At 40.8% G+C, this 20,600-nt stretch overlaps 1 protein-coding gene across 8 annotated transcripts in view; it reads left to right on the plus strand.

Annotated features, from left to right (window-relative positions):
- The window catches only part of rgs3a (regulator of G protein signaling 3a), a 154,788-nt gene extending 142,440 nt beyond the window's left edge, over nucleotides 1-12,348 (plus strand). For 6 of the 8 annotated variants that reach the window (XM_028600957.1, XM_028600961.1, XM_028600959.1 and 3 more), the window contains 4 exons: nucleotides 7,746-7,847; nucleotides 8,803-8,864; nucleotides 9,920-10,086; nucleotides 10,231-12,348. In XM_028600957.1, coding sequence (XP_028456758.1) covers nucleotides 7,746-7,847; nucleotides 8,803-8,864; nucleotides 9,920-10,086; nucleotides 10,231-10,431 — 532 coding nt within the window. In that variant the 3' untranslated portion in view covers nucleotides 10,432-12,348. Of the gene's footprint in view, nucleotides 1-3,063; nucleotides 3,205-3,553; nucleotides 3,570-7,745; nucleotides 7,848-8,802; nucleotides 8,865-9,919; nucleotides 10,087-10,230 lie in introns of those variants that run through there. The other 2 variants (XM_028600964.1, XM_028600965.1) reach the window with 2 other exon arrangements.
- Nucleotides 12,349-20,600: the final 8,252 nt, after the last annotated feature.

Here is a 20,600-nt window from a genome sequence, read left to right on the forward strand (position 1 = left end):
GCCTTCCTATGGTCACCCAGTGGCTAGAAATGGTGATAGGTGTGAACCGAGCCCTGGGTATCCTGCTCTGCTTTTGAGAAAATGAAAGCTCAGCTGGGCCGATCTTACCCTTTTGATGTCATAAGGGGAAAGATTACCTCCCCTTTCTCTGCTTTGCCTGCCCAGAGAATTTGGCCCGCCCATGAGAAAAAGAGAGATATCATGGCTTTCAAAACAAGCAAAGCATGGCAGTTGGTCAAGGCCACACCCCTGGGACTGGCTCTAGTGGCTGTAATTCTGCACCAATGCTGAATTTCAGGAAAGAGACTTCAGATACAGTATTAGGGGACGGCTGAGGCCTATATAAAAGCATCCAAAAAGCAGCATGTCATAGGACCTTTAAAGAAGGTACTTTGGCCTTTGGCCTGTGAGTTTTGGAGCAGGGGATCCAGTATTAGTAGCACTGGATTTGATTTCCTCTCCTCTCAATGCCCCTCCTGTTCTGTACATTGTGTGCTGTGTGTGCACCTTGGAATGTTTTCATCTCACACTTTTGAAGGGTGGTTTCAGTCTGGCAATTAGTGGTAGTATGTAAACCTTCTTCTTCTTCTTCTTCTTCTTCTTCTTCTTCTTCTTCTTCTGCTTCTTCTTCTTCCCTCAATCACCCTAAACATCATTAGTGATAGGAAGATTGAATGAAACAGATATCAAAACACAACAGGAATATCCATAGATATTTTTTTTAATTGCATTTTTCAATTTTAGAAGCGAAATGGTACTTACATGTAAGAGCTGTCCTACAAAGTACCTGGCCCTCATGCATCATTTACCTCGCCTCTCTCTACCTCTTGCTCTCCTAAACTACTTCTTTCTCCGTGTATTTCTACCTTTTATATTTTCTCACTTCCTACACTTCTTTCTTCTCTCCTTTTTGCATATTTTACTTCCTGAGTCTTGTTTTCTGGATCCAGCACAGCAGTTTTCCTGCAATTGTCCACATTATCTCTCCCGCCCCCCTTCCATTATCGCCTTTTGTCTTTACTCAGTCCAGGTGTTGTGCTTCCCCAAACAATCAATCCCTGCAACGCTATTCTACTTTTTCCCATCCAACAAGTAGCAATAAAGCCATAAACCTACAGCCCATCGACTGGTGCACCAGAGTAACATGCAAAAACCTGAGCGTGTTGACAGATTAATCCAAATTTATTGGGATTACCAATACCTCAGTGATTAAAATTGGTATTTAACTTTGAGTCATATAGGCAGATGGAGAGGGCAGAGAAGAACGAAGCAAAACACTGAGTGCCCCTGAAGTGTTTAATACAAGCACAACACAAATGACCATCTGTGTTTTTGTGTACTTTATATATATATACATACATACATATATAAATATACCAATGGCATATTCTTATTAGTATTGATAGATGGAGAGTCTTGTTTTTCACAGCATAATACTGATGCTGTGCCATCCCTAGTGGCAGTTCCCAGGCAAATAATTTATATCACCTGGTTTTGCTGCCAAGGATGCAAGTCCCCTTTTATGTGCTATGAAAGTAGGCCAAATGTAATATTAGTTAAGTAGTTAGACATGATGTGAACTGACCTTGTTGTACAATCAGTGTTGACATTATGTGAACCACTTAAAACTAATGTCCATCAAGAGTCTTGGTCATCCAGGTTATATATAGACATGTAGAAGTAGTAAATCAAAGTTAACTGGACTTTCTGAAACTGGTATGTGTCATTGCCTAATAAAATATATAAAAAAAACACCAAGAAAAAATAACTGGACATGAAGGTGTGGACATCCCATGAAGGTTTATATGCCTCCATACCAGTCTGTAAAACTAATGAAGCCTCTTGGATGAGTGTTGAATCTCTTCAAGACCAAAACAGAAGTCCACTTGCCTTTGACTTAAGCTGAATTGATAGTTGTCTTGCCATCTGAGATGCAATTCTGATGTATAGTTCATATTGCCTTTCTTATTCCAAGCATTCTTCTTGCTTGTCAAAACCTGGCGCTTACATTACCCACAATGCAACTCGACCACAGACAGTTCTGTCGTAGTTTTGTAGTGGGTTATGTTAGTGGCTAATGTAGCCTTGAGCCGCGCCTCAAACAGTGATATGGAATGTGCTAAAGAGGTCTGGTAACCTCACTTCTTTCCAACTCCATACTTGTAATCTAATCAAGTGACATCAATTTTATCAGACTCGGTGAAGCTCTCTGCGGAGATGTAAAACTCTTTATACTACTTTTTTCAGTATTCATGCAGTAGTACTCCTCAAGACCTATAAACAAATGATGATGTGAAAATTAGTGGAGTTCCCCTTTAATTATATTCCCCACAACTGTTTTTACATTCTTTTATTAACTTTGTTATATAGAGCGATGGTGGGCTTCGCACATATAGAACTGAAGTTACATCCAGGTAACTTATAACATTATTTCTCCTGGACTCATTACTTCATTGGAGACTACCGCCAGGCAATTGGCATGTTTACATTTATTCATTTATAGAGACAACACACAACACAACCATGAATCAAGTATTAGCACTTTCAGTTAAGCTTATGATATAATGTTTAAAACATGACTACAGTCCACAGACATTGTATGTAAAAGAACAGGAGCCACATTAAAAAGTTCAAGTTCATCCATTTTGAGTTTCTGATTGAGGAGATTGGATTCAGATTATCAGTTAAATGAAGTTTCATGCCAACAAGCATCCAGTGCAGAAACTACAGAAGAGATAATATGATATGATAATATGTGTCAAGTCTTTCTTATAGCCTAGTAGCAGATTTAACACAGAGCTCTACCACTGCTTGTCATCTGGGACAGATGAACAGATAATTACAATAGTCAAGTCACTTCTTTTGCAAAAAAAGACATAAGTCATCTCCACTTGCTAACCCATAAAACTAAAAAAAAAACGTCCCGGCCCCAGTGGAAGGAATCTGTCCTCTCTAAACACTGCGTGGCGATTGGGTGAGCCCAGGGTCCGCCTTCCCCAGACCCCCTAGATTATATAAAGCTCCACCACATCCCCTCAGAGGTTAGAGGAATGTGATTGTCAAACAAACCCCTGGGCCCTGAGCACCGGCACTCCTGACACGCTTACATGCAGTCTAATTTCCACACACAACAAGTGAACCTGCGTACAGGCTGGCAATCATCTTTCACACTATGGTTGATTTCTCAGTGAACTACCTGGAAAGGTAAGAGCAAGGCAGTCTGTGTGTGTGTGTGTGTGTGTGTGTGTGTGTGTGTGTGTGTGTGCATCTGCACTTTGATTATCAAGAATTAGAAACATCAGAAGGGAGGATGAGGAAAGTGTGGGTGGGAGCTGTTTTGCGTCCCACCGGAATCAATGCTCTCAAGCTGGTAGGAAGCTATCTGACCTCTACATGGATCTCATTTGACAGTCGCAGTGAGGGAGCAGAAGCCCCCGTGAGGCTGAAGCGCTCAAACTATTTTGGAGGAAGCAGCCTTAAATTCTAACTTGAGGCTGGCCCTTTTTCTTATTATATGCAGCCTGGATTTCAGGAATAGGATTGCTCATGTGGTCTTTGTGGCTAGGAAGGTGAGTTTGCTCAGAAATAGAGCTCTTTTTCTGGTCTTGATTGAGGGAGACTGTGAATGAGATAATGTTATATTTATGGCCGAAATTTAGGACAACTCCCTTTTTCCTTGTTCTTCTAGGAATATGGCAGAGTGACATTTCTCTTTGTTATGAGGCACTTTATAGATTAGCCTTTCTCTTTTTTTATTATGTTACTATTGTGTTTTGCTTTGTCTGTGAGAGAAAGTACAGGGCAAACGCTCCCAGTTTGTTCTCATATCTTTTTAGACAGAACCCAAATACTATCAAAAGTTATTTAAAGAGTTACAGACACATTGAACCAACCCTTTATACTCGCACAGACACAGACGCACAAACAGGCTCACACGCTTGCACAGTTATTTGTGTGGCTTGTCCTGTATTCAAAGGCACACAGCCTTCTGTAAATAAAAAGTGGCTGAGGGAATGAAAACATGATTGAACCTTGGGCTGCTGCCCTCACCATCTGTATTTCAATTCCTCCTCTGTACTCATCGCTGCACCCCAAATGTTACAGGTCAGGCTTTACAAAGGGTGCACTCTTATCATTGTGGGGAAACAAAGCCTCATGTAGCAAACAACAAAAGTGGGATGAAGTGGGGCAATGGTTTTGGCTTTGTGCTTGTATGGTACATTGTGATCTGCAGTGTGTCTGTCTGCAGCTCACGCCCATGTGCTCCCAGAGCCTTTCCCTGGGAGTGCGGCCTACTTTTCAGAACACCAAGAATAGCCAGCGGGGGGCTATTAGTGCATCTAATGTGAGCCAAGCAAAGAGGGAATAAAGAATATGGAAACCTGCAGAGAATTGCGGAGCTAAAGACCTCTCCCTTCTTCACTCAAATACATACAGCGCTCTCTCATGCACAGACACAAGAAGACGCTCATGAGTGTGTACACATTGTGCCTGTGCTGCAAACATGGACATGCTGTGTTTAGTGTGTTCGTGGGGCACTGGAGCATACATTTTTGGACAGAAGCGTGTCAGATAAAAATCATCCTAATTTGATAGCATTTGTCAGTCTTTTAGCAGATTAACTTAAGTGGAAGAGTCGCTGTATGTAATAAATCATATGGAGTGTGATACAGTGCATTGCTAATGGTGTTAGTGCTAGGGAGCTATTAGCAGATACAGTAAAGTATCAACTTTAAATACACAGGTACTCAAAGTGAGAGACTGTCAGTAGTGCCATTGGCAAATAAAGAGCAGAGGTGCAAAGAGCACTGGGTTCAGTATCATTCTTAAGTGAAGTTGCTCTTCAAATAGACTCAAGTACAAGACTACTTTCCATCTCTGATACTGAACAAATGCATACAAATATCTGTAATTGTGGTATTGGTTGGCCCTGTTAGTATGAAGAGCATTTCCTTTCCTTCTGTTTTAAGTCTTAGTTAAGAGCTGTTTGTATTGCTAAATCTCTGCATCCAACGGTCACAGATGTGACTGTTGCCCACTGACTGACACTGTTAAAAGGATGGAGAATGTGTCTGCCTACATTAAGGGAGGAGTATTATTCAGGTTGGAGCTGCTGTTGACTCCCATTGACCTAATAACCACACAGGCAGTGTCATTTATGACTGTATCAGTTGAGTTTCCCACACCTCCAGCAGTATGACACACTACCTAAACTAACTAACACGCAGACTTATAGAAAAGAAAAGTGTTGCTGCAGTCAGTGTTGCCAGTGTGTGGTGGTTTAAATAAGGCAGCTACATAAAATACAATATGTATCAGTTTCTGAAAATAAATGGAAAGATAAATCATGGGATGCTCAAGTTGTTTCCAGTGTTGACACCAACTATTGGGAGTAGAATAATGCCTTGCAAGCAATCTGTGTTGCCAGAGGGTGGAAAATGTCGCTGTTTGTGTTTGCAATATCCATTGACACCCACATGGTGGCAGGAAAGAAACATACAATTCCTTAAAGTGACTGTTGCTATGACATCATTGTCACATCATACCCACGCGGGCTCAGCTTGTATAAAACCAGACATAAATAATAAAGCATCTTTTGTCAGGCCAACAAAATATCTTCCAGCCCCAATAAAATACTTCTCTTCCTCACTTGCACTAGCAAGACAGAGGCTGTCTATTAGCTAACACATGCACACAGCTCAAGACCTAATTGCCTTGAGTGCAACCTAAAAATAGAACAATCTAATGAATCCTGCTCTGATGTTATGAGTTTATTTAACAGCAAGACAGTTTTTATTTGGGTAATAATGTCCTTCAGGCTGGCAAGTGTTAGCTATTCACAGGGATATTGTTGTTAGAGCACCCTGTTGTTTCCCGTAAAAGAGAGGCCTGGATTGTGTTCAGCAGTTCAGCATCTGGTTTCATACAGAACACTTACGTTATATCAATCAATGGATGAGTCATCTCTCCACCAGTGAGGCTGCGTGGATATTTAGGTATTCCTTAGGATCAAGAGAAAGTGTCTTTCGATCTCTTTCTTTTACTTTTTTCATGTATTGGTAGTACATTCTTTTTCTATGGCACTCGTTTGGCAGTTCCACTCTCCTGATCCTCACAAACGCTCCCAAAAAGGCTTTTTGTGGTTCTCTTGGTTGACTAAAGTAATCCGCACCAGCTGAACCCCCCAAACCCAAACACACCCAAATCAATACACCCACAAAGTCACACTCATCCTGATTTTAAAGGAGCTATTCAGCTGCTGCTTCCAACAGCTCATGCAGTCATGTTGCATCATGTGTATGGCCATGTTTCTACCTTTCCTGTCCTGCGGCAGTTGGAAAAACTCTCATCAGACAGCTGACTGTGTGCTCTGTTCAATTTCGTCAGCCGCACTGTGTGACCACTTTGCATTTACGCATGCATAAATTATCTCTCTCCCACTTCCCGTCACACACACATGCGCACACTGGTGGAGACTGGGAGTTTTCCAACACCTGTGACTGGCATGAAAGCACTAGTGAAGTGGGCATGAGTTGACACAGGTGCTGGGGGGTTCTTTGAAATGTTTGTGTGGTCGTTCTTTTATCCCCATAGGAGTATATTCATGTACAATGTGTGTGCTAATCTGTAGTTGTGGGTTTTTCCACCCCTCTGTGTGTTCATGTTTGAATGATAAGTGTTTATAACTGGAAGCCTTGTTTCTTAATTTGGGGTGTACATGCTCTCCTGGGTGCTGTAGGTTGGCTGTGGCACAGCTTGCAGTGATTAGGGCCAGCGAGCGCACACTGCCACGCTGCATTATTAGCGGGCCAGCCAATCCACAGTGGAAATCAAAAGCAGGGACTCAGGAAATGGGTGTTGAGTGAGGTCACATCCCAATGTGGCAGCACGTGCTCCAGGTCGGGGAAAAGCCAGGACACATACCATGGGATTATGGGAAATGCGCAGGATTCTGACAAAGCCCATGGGGACTGAGGGTTGGTGTATCACCTTGTGTGAGATTTAAGGTGGCGCATGTGCTGTGGGGGGTCTGTGTGTGTATGTGTGTGTGTGGGTGTGTGTGAGATGGTTGGAGGAAGGTGAAACAGGTAAGGTGGGCGGTCAGGAGGATTTTGGGTGCTGCTGCTGGTGGGAAGCAGAGGAGGTCACTGTGCCCTGTTGCCTCGGCCCTGGGTCAGCTCCCTCTCAGCAACCCCTGTAGGCACACGGAGAATGGCGTGATGAAACAGAGGAGTGAGGATTGAGTCTCTCCTCCTTCTCTGCCACATTTGCTCAGTCCCTGCCGAGGAACCTGCCAGGGACACATCTACAGGAAAGACTGTTAGAGATAATAGATTGACAGGCGAGACACTGACACGAAGCGAGGAAAGGGAGCTGACATCTGCCTTTTGGAAAAGTTTGGTCCCACCATACCAACATACCTGGCTGAAGACTAAAATGTACAAAACATGACATTTATTTTTATTCTTTTCTGGCTTTTGTGGGTTTGATTTCATGTGGATTTACAGTGCTGAAGAACTTAATTGGTGATTCCCATGCCTTGGATTGTTTTAATTGTGGACTTTGGACTTGGACTCAACACACTTTCTTCCCATGTCTCTTTTTGTCCACCTTCTCTATCTACTTTATCATTCCTTTCATCCTCATTCCATTTCCCTTATTCTGTATTCATAAATCTTTCTTTCACTCTTCCGTCTCTTGCCAACTCTCTCTTTCTATCTCTTTTCTATCTTCCTTTCACCCAGGGCCAAAGACATGAAGAATCGGCTGGCTTTCCTGCGGAGGAGGAATGAATCCCCAGGAAGCAACCCAGCCAGCAAGTTAGACAAATCTATGAAGTCAGTCAAGTAAGTGGCCACTTCCTGACAGCATGTGCATGTGGGTGTGTGTGTGAGACTGTGTTCCGGGTTTCGCTACAACTAGTAATGACCTGACCTTGGTAGACAGACATGTGGGCAGTAGCAGTGATGGGAGTGTGCTTTTAATGTGCGGCAATATTAAAATGAATGAGAGAATGTTTTTTGTGACAATGGCATGCCTGAAGGAGGAATAGGGAATTGTTTGGCTGTGGAGTTTTTGTAGTTATATAGAAAATATGTTTACCAAATAAAATATAGCATTATAGATTGTTGTAACGTCTTATATTATAACAGTATAAACCTGGCAGTGCACTTTGCAAAGCGGCTGCTTTAACACATAAATGCAATAATTGTACATACATGTTCTACAAGGCATAACGGTAAGAGAAAAAAAAAGGCAAATTGTGAGAGCAAATGCACAGAAAATGTCCAAACTGACTAAATTGTACTTGAAATTACATAGCAACTTCTTTCCTACTTGTCAAATAAGGCCTCAGATGTGGATTGGAGAGAGTGTTAGATGAGCACTGTAAAGAGGCATGCTTTACAGCAGGGTACAGGAAGAATGAAAGGCAGCAGGGGGCAGACAGACACTGGTGGGGGGAGGAGGTCTCTAAACCTGACAACACATCTCCATTGGCCGGCTGGAGCCCCTCCCCTCCCGCCTTCCAAGTTGCATTCAGTGGGAATATAAAAGCCTTCCCCCACCAGGGTGAAGCAGATAGACGCATGGCTCTCAGTGTTGTAAGCTTTCACAGAGCAAGTCTCAATGAGAGGGGAAGACCAATAGACACAGACTAGAGTGGAAGGAAGCAACACAGAGGAATACATACTTTGTTTCCACTCATCTATCAAACATAGACAAAGTCCTGCGGATGGGTCACACAATGAGAAACCTGACTGAGATGGGCTTGTTAAAGAATCGCTCTGCTTTTATCTGCAGGCCCACCCCAGAGGAAGCACTGAAATGGGGGGACTCACTTGACAAGCTGCTCACACACAAATGTAAGTTACTTTTAATTCCTTCTCTTCATTTTTTTTTCTTCTTTACAAACATTGGTATCATCCGTCTTTTTGTTCTGATCATTTGTGTGATATCATTTAGTGCAATATTGTTCTAGACAGTGGGTGACTATAGACATACAGTGCTTGCATGAGATGGTGGGATAGGGTGGTAAGCACAGGAAATATGCATGTACTGATATATGGATTACACACACATACATACATACATACATACACACACACACACAAAACACACACACACACACACACACACACACACACACCATGCTGCAATGAACGGGCAGATTGCATCAAGTTTCCCTAATCCCAACGGACAGATTCCATGCGTTACATAGAGAGGAGGGGAAACTAAAACATATAACCTGCAAGTTTGTTGCTATTTTTGTTGTACACAACTCAGCTTTCGAAGTTCAATCCCAGTCCTTTTTAAAAGCTGATACAAAGCCAGAGCTACATCTGTTCCTCATTCGGCTCTGTTGGCCTCTTTATTCTCCCCCTTCTTATTTCCTCTCTTCCATCTCTTGACTTACCTCACTCCTGCTTACCAGAATGAGGTAAGAGATGACTGCTTGCATTGGCTCTGCATATCAGCGTGGGTGATTCATGGGAACGGAAAGGTGCAGAAGGGAGAAGTGGGTGGACACGGCTTCCTGCTATTCTTTCTTCTGGATGCCTTCTTCCTCTAATCATTAACTGGACTGAAACTTAAAACCCCAAAGTGCCAGAATTAGTCCCTTTTCCCATACTCTAAAACATTCTTTTCTCTTTGTTCACTCACAGCATGTGTAAAGGGGAATGCATAGATGCCATGCTGAAGGGTGGCTGATGTCACTCAAAGGATGTTGAGGATTTGAATATGTGTTGTTAGTTTTTTGTTGTTGATTTTTTACTTTATTCCAACCACATGACTCAAAAGGCTGCCACAGAGCTATTTTAGGCACTGAAACTCCAAGAAGCACTTCAGCTGTGAGGTTGCCATGGCACTCTAGTCAACTCTTCTCTTGTTTATTCTCCTCCTCTCTGCTTTCCCTCAGATGGTCTGGCAGCATTCAGAGCTTTCCTACGCACAGAGTTCAGTGAGGAGAATCTGGAATTCTGGCTAGCATGTGAGGAATACAAGAAGATCAAGTCGCAGTCCAAGATGGCCTCAAAAGCCAAGAAAATCTTTGCAGAATACATCGCTATCCAGTCTTGTAAAGAAGTGAGTGAGAGTGTGCACACAACACATACTGGGGAAAAATGGCATCGAAACAGCCTCCCGCAAAACAGAAAACATGCATTTTTCCTCTTGCTATTTCTTCAAAATAACAGTTTAACTTACTTGTTTTGTTCTTTTTCTCTGCAGGTAAATCTGGATTCGTACACCAGAGATCACACTAAGGACAACCTGCAGAATGTGACACGCTCCTGCTTTGAACTAGCGCAGAGGCGGATATACGGGCTGATGGAGAAGGACTCATACCCCCGCTTCCTGCGCTCAGAACTCTACGTGGACTTAATCAACCAAAAAAAGGCCAGCTCCACTCCGACGTCATCTTCGTCATAAGAGGCCAGAAAAAGATCAAAGGAGAAGATGACGATGATGATGATGAGAGAGAAAAAAACAGGGTCAGACTTGAAAAAAAAATAGTGGGTGGGTGGGATGTGAGGGTCTTTGTTTTTTTTTTTTACATTTTCTTTGTGTATGTTATCCTGTCCACTATGATTTTTGTTGTTGTTGTGGTGTGAGAGGATGCGGCAAAGCTATGGCACTGCAAAGGAATGTAGTTTACACAGTTACCAGGTGGATGGATGAATGAATAGACTGATGAATGGATGGATGGTTCCTAAAAATACAGAAGCCAACATACGAGGGCTGGAGCAGGAGCTGGACGCTTGTCTGATCACTGTCTCTCTTTTTTTGTGGTGTCAGTCTTTTGGTTGTGTTTTTATCCAGTTGTACTGGAGAAAAGGAGGGGTTGCTCAGAATACCCTGCAGACATGAAGACAGTCCGGCACTGTTTTGTCACTTTTTTCCCTTAATTTCCCTTTAAAACTCCCACTTACCCTTTCCTCCTCCACATTCTCTGTGAAGCCACTTCAAAGCTGTCGGTACGACACAAAGTCCTTTTTTTTATCAGGCTCCAAACTGTATGACGGAGGAAAAAAAAAAAAAACAAAATGTCTGAATGAAAGCTAGCGTTATCGCTCTGTTTCACCTGCAAACACCTACACTCTCTCAAAGCTTCTATAAACAGCTTTCACCTTATTCAGTTCATCCCAAGACTGCGGAAAGCAGGGACAACGACGGAGACAGCAACAGGCAAAGAACACAAACGTATAAATAACGGATGGACTGGAGCTGCGAAGAAACGAAGAAATGTGTCACTCTCACATTAAAAGACATTCAAAGTCACATTCAAAGCCAGTAATGGAAGAAAAAGACGACTTGCCTTCTGTCTCCAAAGACTGTTTACAACAAGGAATGAAAACTGAAGAAGAAAAAGAAAAAAAAAGTTCTGTGCAGCCAAACGACATTTCCTTTAACATAGTAGCTCATTCTGGACTAATCGAGGAAGCATTCTCAGGACATTGCCATGACAGGTTCCAGCTTGGTTTATCCTGTTTTTCTACACACACACTGTTTTTATATGTTTTAGGGTTCCAATCTGCACTCCCTAGTTCTACTGAGCAATACACAAGAGGTTGCTCGTTTCATAGTCGGAGGAAAAGATATTGCTTCATGTTGTACAAAAGTTTGCCTATTTATTTAGATTAACTTGCTGGATGCTTCTACAGACACCCTCACCTCCTCTAAAGCACTCCGCTTAAAGCTCTCACTTTCCTCTTAACCACCAAACAGGTCCAATGCTGTCCTGAACTTTAAGTGCAATATTGTTTTTTATTTTATTATTATGTTTGGTTTGTTCATTTATTTGGATAATTTTGAATTTTTATGGTGAAGACGAACTGCTTCAGCTCTGTATTAACTTTATTTGTTAAGAGAAAAAAAGCGTAGAGCTATAAGGTTGATTTACAACGTAAACTTTCACGAACCATAAGTAATTTAATGGACTTTAAGCAAATGATTCTAACTGTGTTAACCCCCGGCAGCAGGCAGCTGGGGGGCGTTATGGTTGTAAATATAATTCTTTAAGAAAACTATGTGATAACACATTAAAAACAAACAAAAACAAAACAACTCATAGGTCTCTGCTGGTGAATGTGGGACCCAGCTGTATCTATGTAAATATGAGAGACTCAAAATTATAAGATGACATGCATTGTTTAATAAAGTAAGTGAGCAAGAGCAGGTACAATCTGCTCTTTCCCTGGTCATACACTGCTTGTAAGGAGTTCTGAAATGCATTTTATCATTTTCACTGTTTACAATTTAAAATGCATCTCCTATGATAGCAAGTGAAAACAGTAGAGTACATTTGGTGTCATTGCTAATGATAAATAAACCAACCAACTGATGTAAGATGTGTTGTCTCTGGATTTTTCTTGTAATGTGCAATGTGTACTGCGCACTGGTCACAAACATGCCAAGACTGATGGGCATTCAAGCGGTCCATAAGCTGCCATGCACTGATTAAAGATAACGTATGAAGTTGGATAAAGGGATAAATTGGCAAATGGCCAAATGCACGTATTTGCTTTCTTGCAGAGAGATGAGACAAATTATACTGTTTACTAAACACTACACTACTGCCAGCAGCCACTTAGCTTAGCTTAAACAGCTAGCCTGGCTTTGTTCAAACATGCTTACCAGCACAACTTGCTGGTTTAACACTTCAGTTTTTGTATGGATTAAACAAAGATATAATGTGTAAATAAATAAGTAAGCTTTAGACCTGTTGGATTGTATTTCCCAAAATGTTGGACTATTCCTTTAAGTAATTTAACATTAAAACCCATCACATTTAAAGAAATTCTAGTATATTACAATTTGAGTCATTCTTGTTCCTGTTGATTGATAATAACATCAAACCCCCCAAGTCGATATCTGAGATTTTGGAACGTGGCGACATCACTTTAAATAAATCTGATAGCTAAAACAAGAGTGGTCAGACGAATACACACAGATTGTAATCTGTGTTAGAATACACACAGATTACAATCTGTAACAGTCTGACCGCTCTGGTTAGAATATTCAGATTCTGGGTTAAACCTGTTAGACCTGCATACAGTAGTTCCCACGCAGTTCTGTGTAATGTGGAATTATTACCAACATTTTGGTTTTACCCCCAAATAAACATCTTAGATAATATGGCTAAATTGTAGGCTTGTTGTCTGATTGTCTGAATGCTTCTGTTTCTTGCCCCTTCACACTTTGTTTAGCAATGTCACTGTGCTCCCTTCTTAATTTTACACATCTATGAACTCCCATACAAACTGAAAAAAATAGAGTTTGCAACAATATTTCAATATAGTGTTGACCAGGTTGTTGGGTTGGGATGAGAGGAAACACTTGTGTGAGTTCTGTGGGTTGTTTGTGTTTGGGGGGGTTGATCAGTCTAAAGTAGTGTTGGAAACAGTAGTAACAGCGCCTAATCCTCTTTACCAGCTGCCATCTGTTTTGACAGACACAGCTTCTTTTTTTCCAAAAGGAATTGTCATCAACCTTACTATCGCGTCTCTCCTGTTTCCTCTTTGTCTCGCTCCCTGTTGACTGTCTTTGTCTTTGCAACCCACACATAATTTCTTTTAACGCTCAATTTATATGCCATACAATGGAGGTCCCGCTCTTGAGCTGGATTCCTTTACAAAATCCTTTTGTTAAAATTTCCTTCCTCACTGTCATCTGTGTAAACCTTATTACGGTGCCTGTCATTGTTTTCAAATGGGGCTGTCACGTGAGCCCCAAAAGACGCCAGCTCGCATTTCCTGCACCCATTTCTCGTGTCCTGCTCTACCAAATATGGCCCTCAATGTTTCCTCCACTGTGACAGTCTCTTATCTGACTTTCTTGTCAAGTAAAAAAATATGTGACCAGGATATGGAGTATTATTATCTTAGTTTACAGCACTTTTTCAATGTTGTGCAACATTATAAATATACCATTGTCTTGTCTGCTGGGCTACAGGGAAATAAGCTTCCAATCCCTTTACTACTTTGTCAGTTCAGCAGCCCTCACAGTACACACAGCCTATAATAAAAGTAAAAGTTCTGGCATAAAATGTACTCAGTTAGTGCTTCGGACTATAGGCTTTTAGTAATAGTTCGACATTTTGGGAAATATGCCTATTTGTTTTCTTGCCGGAATTCCAGAAATTAGATGAGAAGATTGATACTCGTCCATTAAGTATGAAGCTAGAAGTGATTAGTTTAGCTTAGCATAAAGACTGGAAGTATAAGGATACACTGCCTAGCCAAGAAATAGTTCCAGCACACAACTCCATGTAAAACCACAATTTATGGATTGATCAAACAAGATATAAAATGGTGCTGTGAAGTTTTAGGTTTTGACAAAGTCTAGCGGTTTCCCCCGTTTCCAGTCTTTATGCTAAACTAAGCTTATCAGCTGCTGGCTTTGGCTCCATATTTTACAATTAGATATTAATCTTCTTATCTAATTTTTGCAAGACAAGCAAGCAAGAAAGCAAATTTGCATATTTTCCAAAATGTTGAACAATAACTTTCAGTTTGAGTAATGGGCTGTAAAACCCTTTATAACACTATTTTAATTCCATAATAGCAGATATCCACACTTACTATTTTGCAAACACACTTCACCTTGAACTGCTGAGGACCGCCCCTGATTTTGGAAAAATCAACTATTGTGCATGATAGAAATTGCTAATAATGTTGTTGTGGACAAAAATAAATGTTATTTTAACATTCATGTGTAAATACATTTCTTAACTATTTTCAATAGGAAAGTATATACGGTAAGTAGTAAATAAGACCATTACTACATCATCATTGAATAAGAATCCAATGTTTATTTTTTTAACATTGTGACAATAGCATATACTCAATTTCAAGAATGGGAAGAGTTGTACAAAGGCCTACTCAACAAAAGACATTAAAGTATGTAGTTGAATGTTATATTGATTATTAATAATTCAATTTTTTTTACGCCTCCATCAGATTGCCTCATATATCTGAAATATGTGTTTGGTTTCTGTGCTGTATACAAACACGAGTGTGTGTGAAAGGCTGAAGAGAAACTTCCATTCATTCTTGAAACATGAGCAAATTCTACCAGAGATTCAGGCAGGCACATCTGGGCTCACAGGAAGCAGCTGTGGACCTTGGAATTAGACACACTGAACGCACACAGACAGACTGTGACATTGTAGCTATCTGATTTGCGTAACATGAGAAACCTAAAAATGTCAGAGTAACGCCTTATTTCCAGCACTTAAAGGAAGATGCCGACTTATTGGGACTTTAGCTTATTCACCGTATCCCCCAGAGTTAGATAAGTCCGTACATACCCTTCTCATCTCTGTCAGAGGCACCCACCACTAGCCTAGTTAGCACAGATCCTGGAGGTAACCGGCTCCAACTAGCCTACTGCTCCCAATAAGTGACAAAATAACGCCAACATTTTCCTATTTACATGTTGTGATTTGTATAGTCACATCATGTACAAATAACAAGGTCACATGAGACACAGCCAATCTTCTAACCGTATACATACTGGGAACTATATTCTCAGAAAGGCGAAGCACTGCTACTTCTGCTACTTGGGCGGAGTGATTTGCAGCACCTGAGAAGCCCCGTGGTGAGGAGCAGAGAGTAGCAGTGCTTTGCCTTTGAGAATATAGTTCCCAGTACGTATACTGTTAGAAGATGGCTGCGTCTCATATGACGTTGTTATTTGTACACGCTGTGACTATACAAATCACAACATGTAAATAGGAAAATGTTGGCGTTATTTTGTCACTTATTGGGAGCAGTAGGCTAGTTGGAACAAGTTACCTCCAGGATCTGTGCTAACTAGGCTAGCGGTGGGTGTGCCAGACAGAGTTACAACAAGCATGGAGATGAGAAGGGTATGTATGGACTTATCTAACTCTGGGGGATACGGTGAATAAGCTGAAGTCCCAATAAGTCGGTGTGTTCCTTTAAAGGAATAGTTAGACATTTTGGGAAATATTCCCTTTTTTGCCGAGAATTAGATGAGGAGATTGTCATTGCTGTCCATTTAATATGAAGCTACAACCAGCAGCTGGTTAGCCTAGCTTAGCATGAAGACTGGAAGCAGTAGTATAGCCTGGCTATGTCCACCAGTTGTGGCTTACTAGTTAACACCCCCTGTAAAACCATTAATAGTTGTGTAAATAAGTGTGTAAAGGTGCCGGTAGGCATGTTTTGTTACTTGTTTTCTCCCCGTCTCCAGTCTTTTAGCTAAGCTAAGCTAACTGGCTGAAGCTTCATATTTAATGGAAAGACATGAGAGTGCTATCAATCTTTTCATCCAACTCTTGACAAGAAAGCGAATATGCGTATTCCATAAATATGGAACTGTTCGTTAAATAAGGTACTTACATACATTATTGTGTAGAAGCCCTTGGGAAACATTTAAAAGTCCTAGTATTTTATTGTCTTGCTGTGAACTTAACTGCGCTGAAGTAGGAGAGCTGTAGTCATGTGCAACACAATGCAATTTTGGTGTCAAGGATTGTCAGATTGCTCCTTCCTGCAACCAAACTGTTCCTGTGTTTAACTGCTGGTTCTCTTAAACTTGTCAGCTTATATCATCCAACCATCAATTACATTACACAACAGTTGTTTTCTGGGACCAGGCCAACACCTAAAAACAATATGTTGTCTCATTGTCTCCTCCCAAGTTATTTTAAAGTTCCATAAACCGGTAGTCAATTCTGTTATACTCCTGAAGCTCAAGGACACAGTTTTCCTCCCAGCAGAAGCTTTATCGGTAAACCACTCCAGATGGTGCCTCCATAATGAAACAGCATTTAATCAACACCATGCAACAGTTTATTTTGAGCTGTAAAGTTAAAGTAACCTACTGCAAGGTCAACCAGAACTGGAAAGCAGTTACGTCAACTGAAGCATCAGGTGAGAGATGTTTTTACCTGGCTAAAATTCAGTCCATACACCCGCTTTAAACCATCTGATGTGTGACGGATATTTCCACTTTCACGTTTCATTTCATTTCAGGAGGTTCGATGACACTTTAGACGGAGACATGGTAACGGTACAAGAAGATGTTGCCTTTTCTCACTCATGTTTTAAAGCGGCTATCTGTTGACATCTTAATCCTGTCTGGAAGAAATATTTTTAATTATTTGTATTTATGTCATTAAGCTACATTAAGCCATTGTTTAGACATTTTACATATTAGATTTCAGATTTTTCCACACACATTACGTCTCATGTCCCCCAACGCCAATCAATACCCTACCTTAACTCCTCTGAATTACCACCATATGCTACTATTGTTCACTAGCAAAATTCTGTTCCATTGTGCCCCATATGTTAGAACGTTTTCAGTTTTGTCTCATTGAACTGTTTTGACATGAACCCTGCTGGATGTTCCATCAAACAGAGAAAAAACAGGTGGATTCTTCCACAACAAAACACTTTAAATGATGAATGTTTTAAGTGCAGTGACACTAAGCTTAAATAATGCACTTCACTAATAGGATTGTAATTAACCAAAAACCCACTAACCCCATCAGATTACTCTAGAAAATAAAATCTTACAGCATCTATAGTGTTGTTTCCTGAACCTGTTTCTTTGGTAGAATAAAAGACAGCTCTACCATTTACTAATGTTTATTTTGAATCCATAATTAAGTCAGTTTGTGGCTATAATTGTCTGGTGATTTCATTAATAGTTTCATTAATTCCCTAAAATGCTGTCAGCGATCTCTTTGGCTTTCGGGAAACCACTGTATATTACCTAATTAACTAATGCTTGAAATTAGAAGGAGGCCACTTCAGACTGTTGGTTGTTTTTATACTTAAGCGAACAGTGAAGGTATTGAGGTCTTTGACTTGTGACTGTTCACTTCTGTCTCCTACCAACAGTTTTAGATTTAGTTTTCTAGAATTACTCACAGGAGTATTGAGAAGTTCTTTTTTTTGTCACTCATCTAGGCTTCTTCAGTTCTCCTTACTAGTGAGCAAGAACTCACTCCTAGGCTTTAGACAATGTTGGTTCAGACTGACATATCTCATTCATGGTCTCCAGAGGATGAAGCCTACTGACTATCCTGATTTTTTAATCTAGAGCCATCACTGGGACAAAAGTTCAATTTGTCCAAAACGTTGGTTTATCTAACAGTTTGGCTTTCTTTACAGTTAGCCTTACAGCCTCACAGAGCCGCTAGCATGGCTGTAGACTCTTAAGTCCTGTCAAAGATCCTCTATTAAAGATAGCGCATTTCAAGCAGCGCCAACGGTATGAAACGGTATACACTTCCTGTCTCCTAAAGGGGCTTGGCCTTGTTTGAACATGTAGTGAACATTGTGTGGATTGATGAGAAGTTATATTTAAATAATGTATTAATATGTTCTTTGCTATTGTTAGATATTTATACAGCAATAAGACATATTTAGCATCACAGAGATTAGTTTTGTTAGGGCGTTCACAGACGTTAGCTGACGTTGAGCTTATCTGTGTTGTCAGATCTCGCGTGAGTTTGTTACCTGAGACAGAAACAGCTCTCAAACAAAGTGAATTTTCTCCTGATGTGTCTGTCTGAAAAATGCCATTTTAGTGTCAGAATGTTATGGAGATATGTGGCTTGTGAAAAATGGGTCCAGTATATACTTTGGTGACTATGGGGCAAAAGAATCGCTCATAATCTGTGTTGACGTTCACTTTTCCCGTTGGAATCAGTACACTCAGGAGGACCTGCCGCTAGTCCTAAAGAGGCATGGCAGTGGCGGAGCCCACGTGACACAGATACAGGAAACTACTCTGAGTTGGGGCGTCTCGGTTCTAAACAAACCGTCTCTGCTTCTGTATTGTACTGGAGTGAGAACTTCATAGAATAGGAGGAACAGATCAGAATAATACACTGATAAAAAAACTATTTTGTTGTTCCAAACCCAAATCCAAACCAATGTATTTGTCTTGCCATCCAAGCTAATTTAACACAATCTGCATCTGCGATTTCTATTTCTTCTTGGAAACGTTTTTATCTTCATGTGAAGTGTTCCAGACTTTTCTGCGTAGCTTCCAGACTGGCAGCTACAGACATGCAATCTCTGCCAGTTATTACACTGTATCCTGCCCTTGAGCTTTCTACTGTTGATTGTGTGCCTTGATTCATACTAATGAGAAAACTGTCATTAGTGAGTGTGTGTGTGTGTGTGTGTGTGTGTGTGTGTGTGTGTGTGTGTGTGTGTGTGTGTGTGTGTGTGTGTCATTGAAAGTGGGTAAGTAAAACAGCGGAAATGACTCATGATGTCACCACTGCACTACCTACCTATACATTATTCCAAAATATTGTTTGACTCATGGTTTCGGTTCACGTGTTTGATCATAGATATTATAAAGTAGTCAGTACAGAGGCAGGCAGAATAATCACTGTAGCGCAGGAAGAAACTTATTTCTACCATTCAGGGAGAATACCCACACATAGTAGTAATGATTAACTCACAGTTTTTGAATCCCTCCTCTTGCTGTATTTATTTTTATCTGGCTATAAAAAGCTTATACTATTTTGTGAGATGTGAAATCATTCAACTAAATATAAACCGGCAGAAACATTTTTAGAGGCACAGTTTCCCTTTTATTTCGAAAAATGTTTTCCTGGTGGCTTAGTAGAGATGAAAAACTGGACAAATGAGAGGCATAAGCATAGTAATGATGATCCAGGACTGTGAAAAGATGACACTCTCACACATTTCATGTAATCATGAACTTGGAGCTGAGTGCTGTTTTCCTTGCATATCTCCCAGCACTGAAGTAAGGAAAACGACAAATGGAGCTCAGCGTAAGTTCTTTCAGGAAGACTTCATATTTCTTTTTTCATCACTCCTAATTGATCAGCTGTTTCATGGCATTTCACTTGTCAGTAGTCAATCAGATTCAGCTGTTTCATTGTTAGTTAAACCAATCAGATTCGGCCATTTCTCACAAGCCTATCACAGCATGACATCCTGTTTTAAATCTGCTCTCTCCTCTGCGGTTGTCAGTTGTCGTTTCAGGAATAGAGTGCGTCCCGCCTCCTCCCCTTCAACCACCGGTCATCTTGCCCACGTCCTCGGGTATCGTCAGCTACTTGGCACTCGATTGGTTCCTGTGCACCTTCATCACCACCACCTTCATCACCACCACCAGTGTCTGGACTCCATCGGGGGATATGTTTGGGTTTCACTACCCCTTTATGACATATGGATTTGATGGAGCCTAATCTCTTTGTACATTTCCTATTTTATGTTTTATCTGTATAATAAATATGTCAATATATCAGAAGTCTCTCCTGATTGAAATGTGTAATTTTATCCTCAGCTGATTTCATGTGTTGGTGGAAATAGAAACAACGCCTCATCCCCTGAGCCAGCGAGTGGGAACGATCGGTAATGCACACATTCGTTACATTTAAACACACACCATTAATAATGTCACAAACCCTTTGGCAACTCAGGCTTATAAAGCAGTGGAAGATTTGTTGAAAGTAAAATAAAGGCCGATGCTTGTGCCAGAAAACAGATTAAGGTTTGTGTAGTAGATCTGATGTGACACAGATGTCTTGCAGCTCTAGTTCTGTAATCACAGGATATGGAAACAAGACTTTATAC

The sequence above is a fragment of the Perca flavescens genome, chromosome 16 (genome assembly GCF_004354835.1).
Source record: "Perca flavescens isolate YP-PL-M2 chromosome 16, PFLA_1.0, whole genome shotgun sequence".
Lineage (NCBI taxonomy): Eukaryota > Metazoa > Chordata > Actinopteri > Perciformes > Percidae > Perca > Perca flavescens.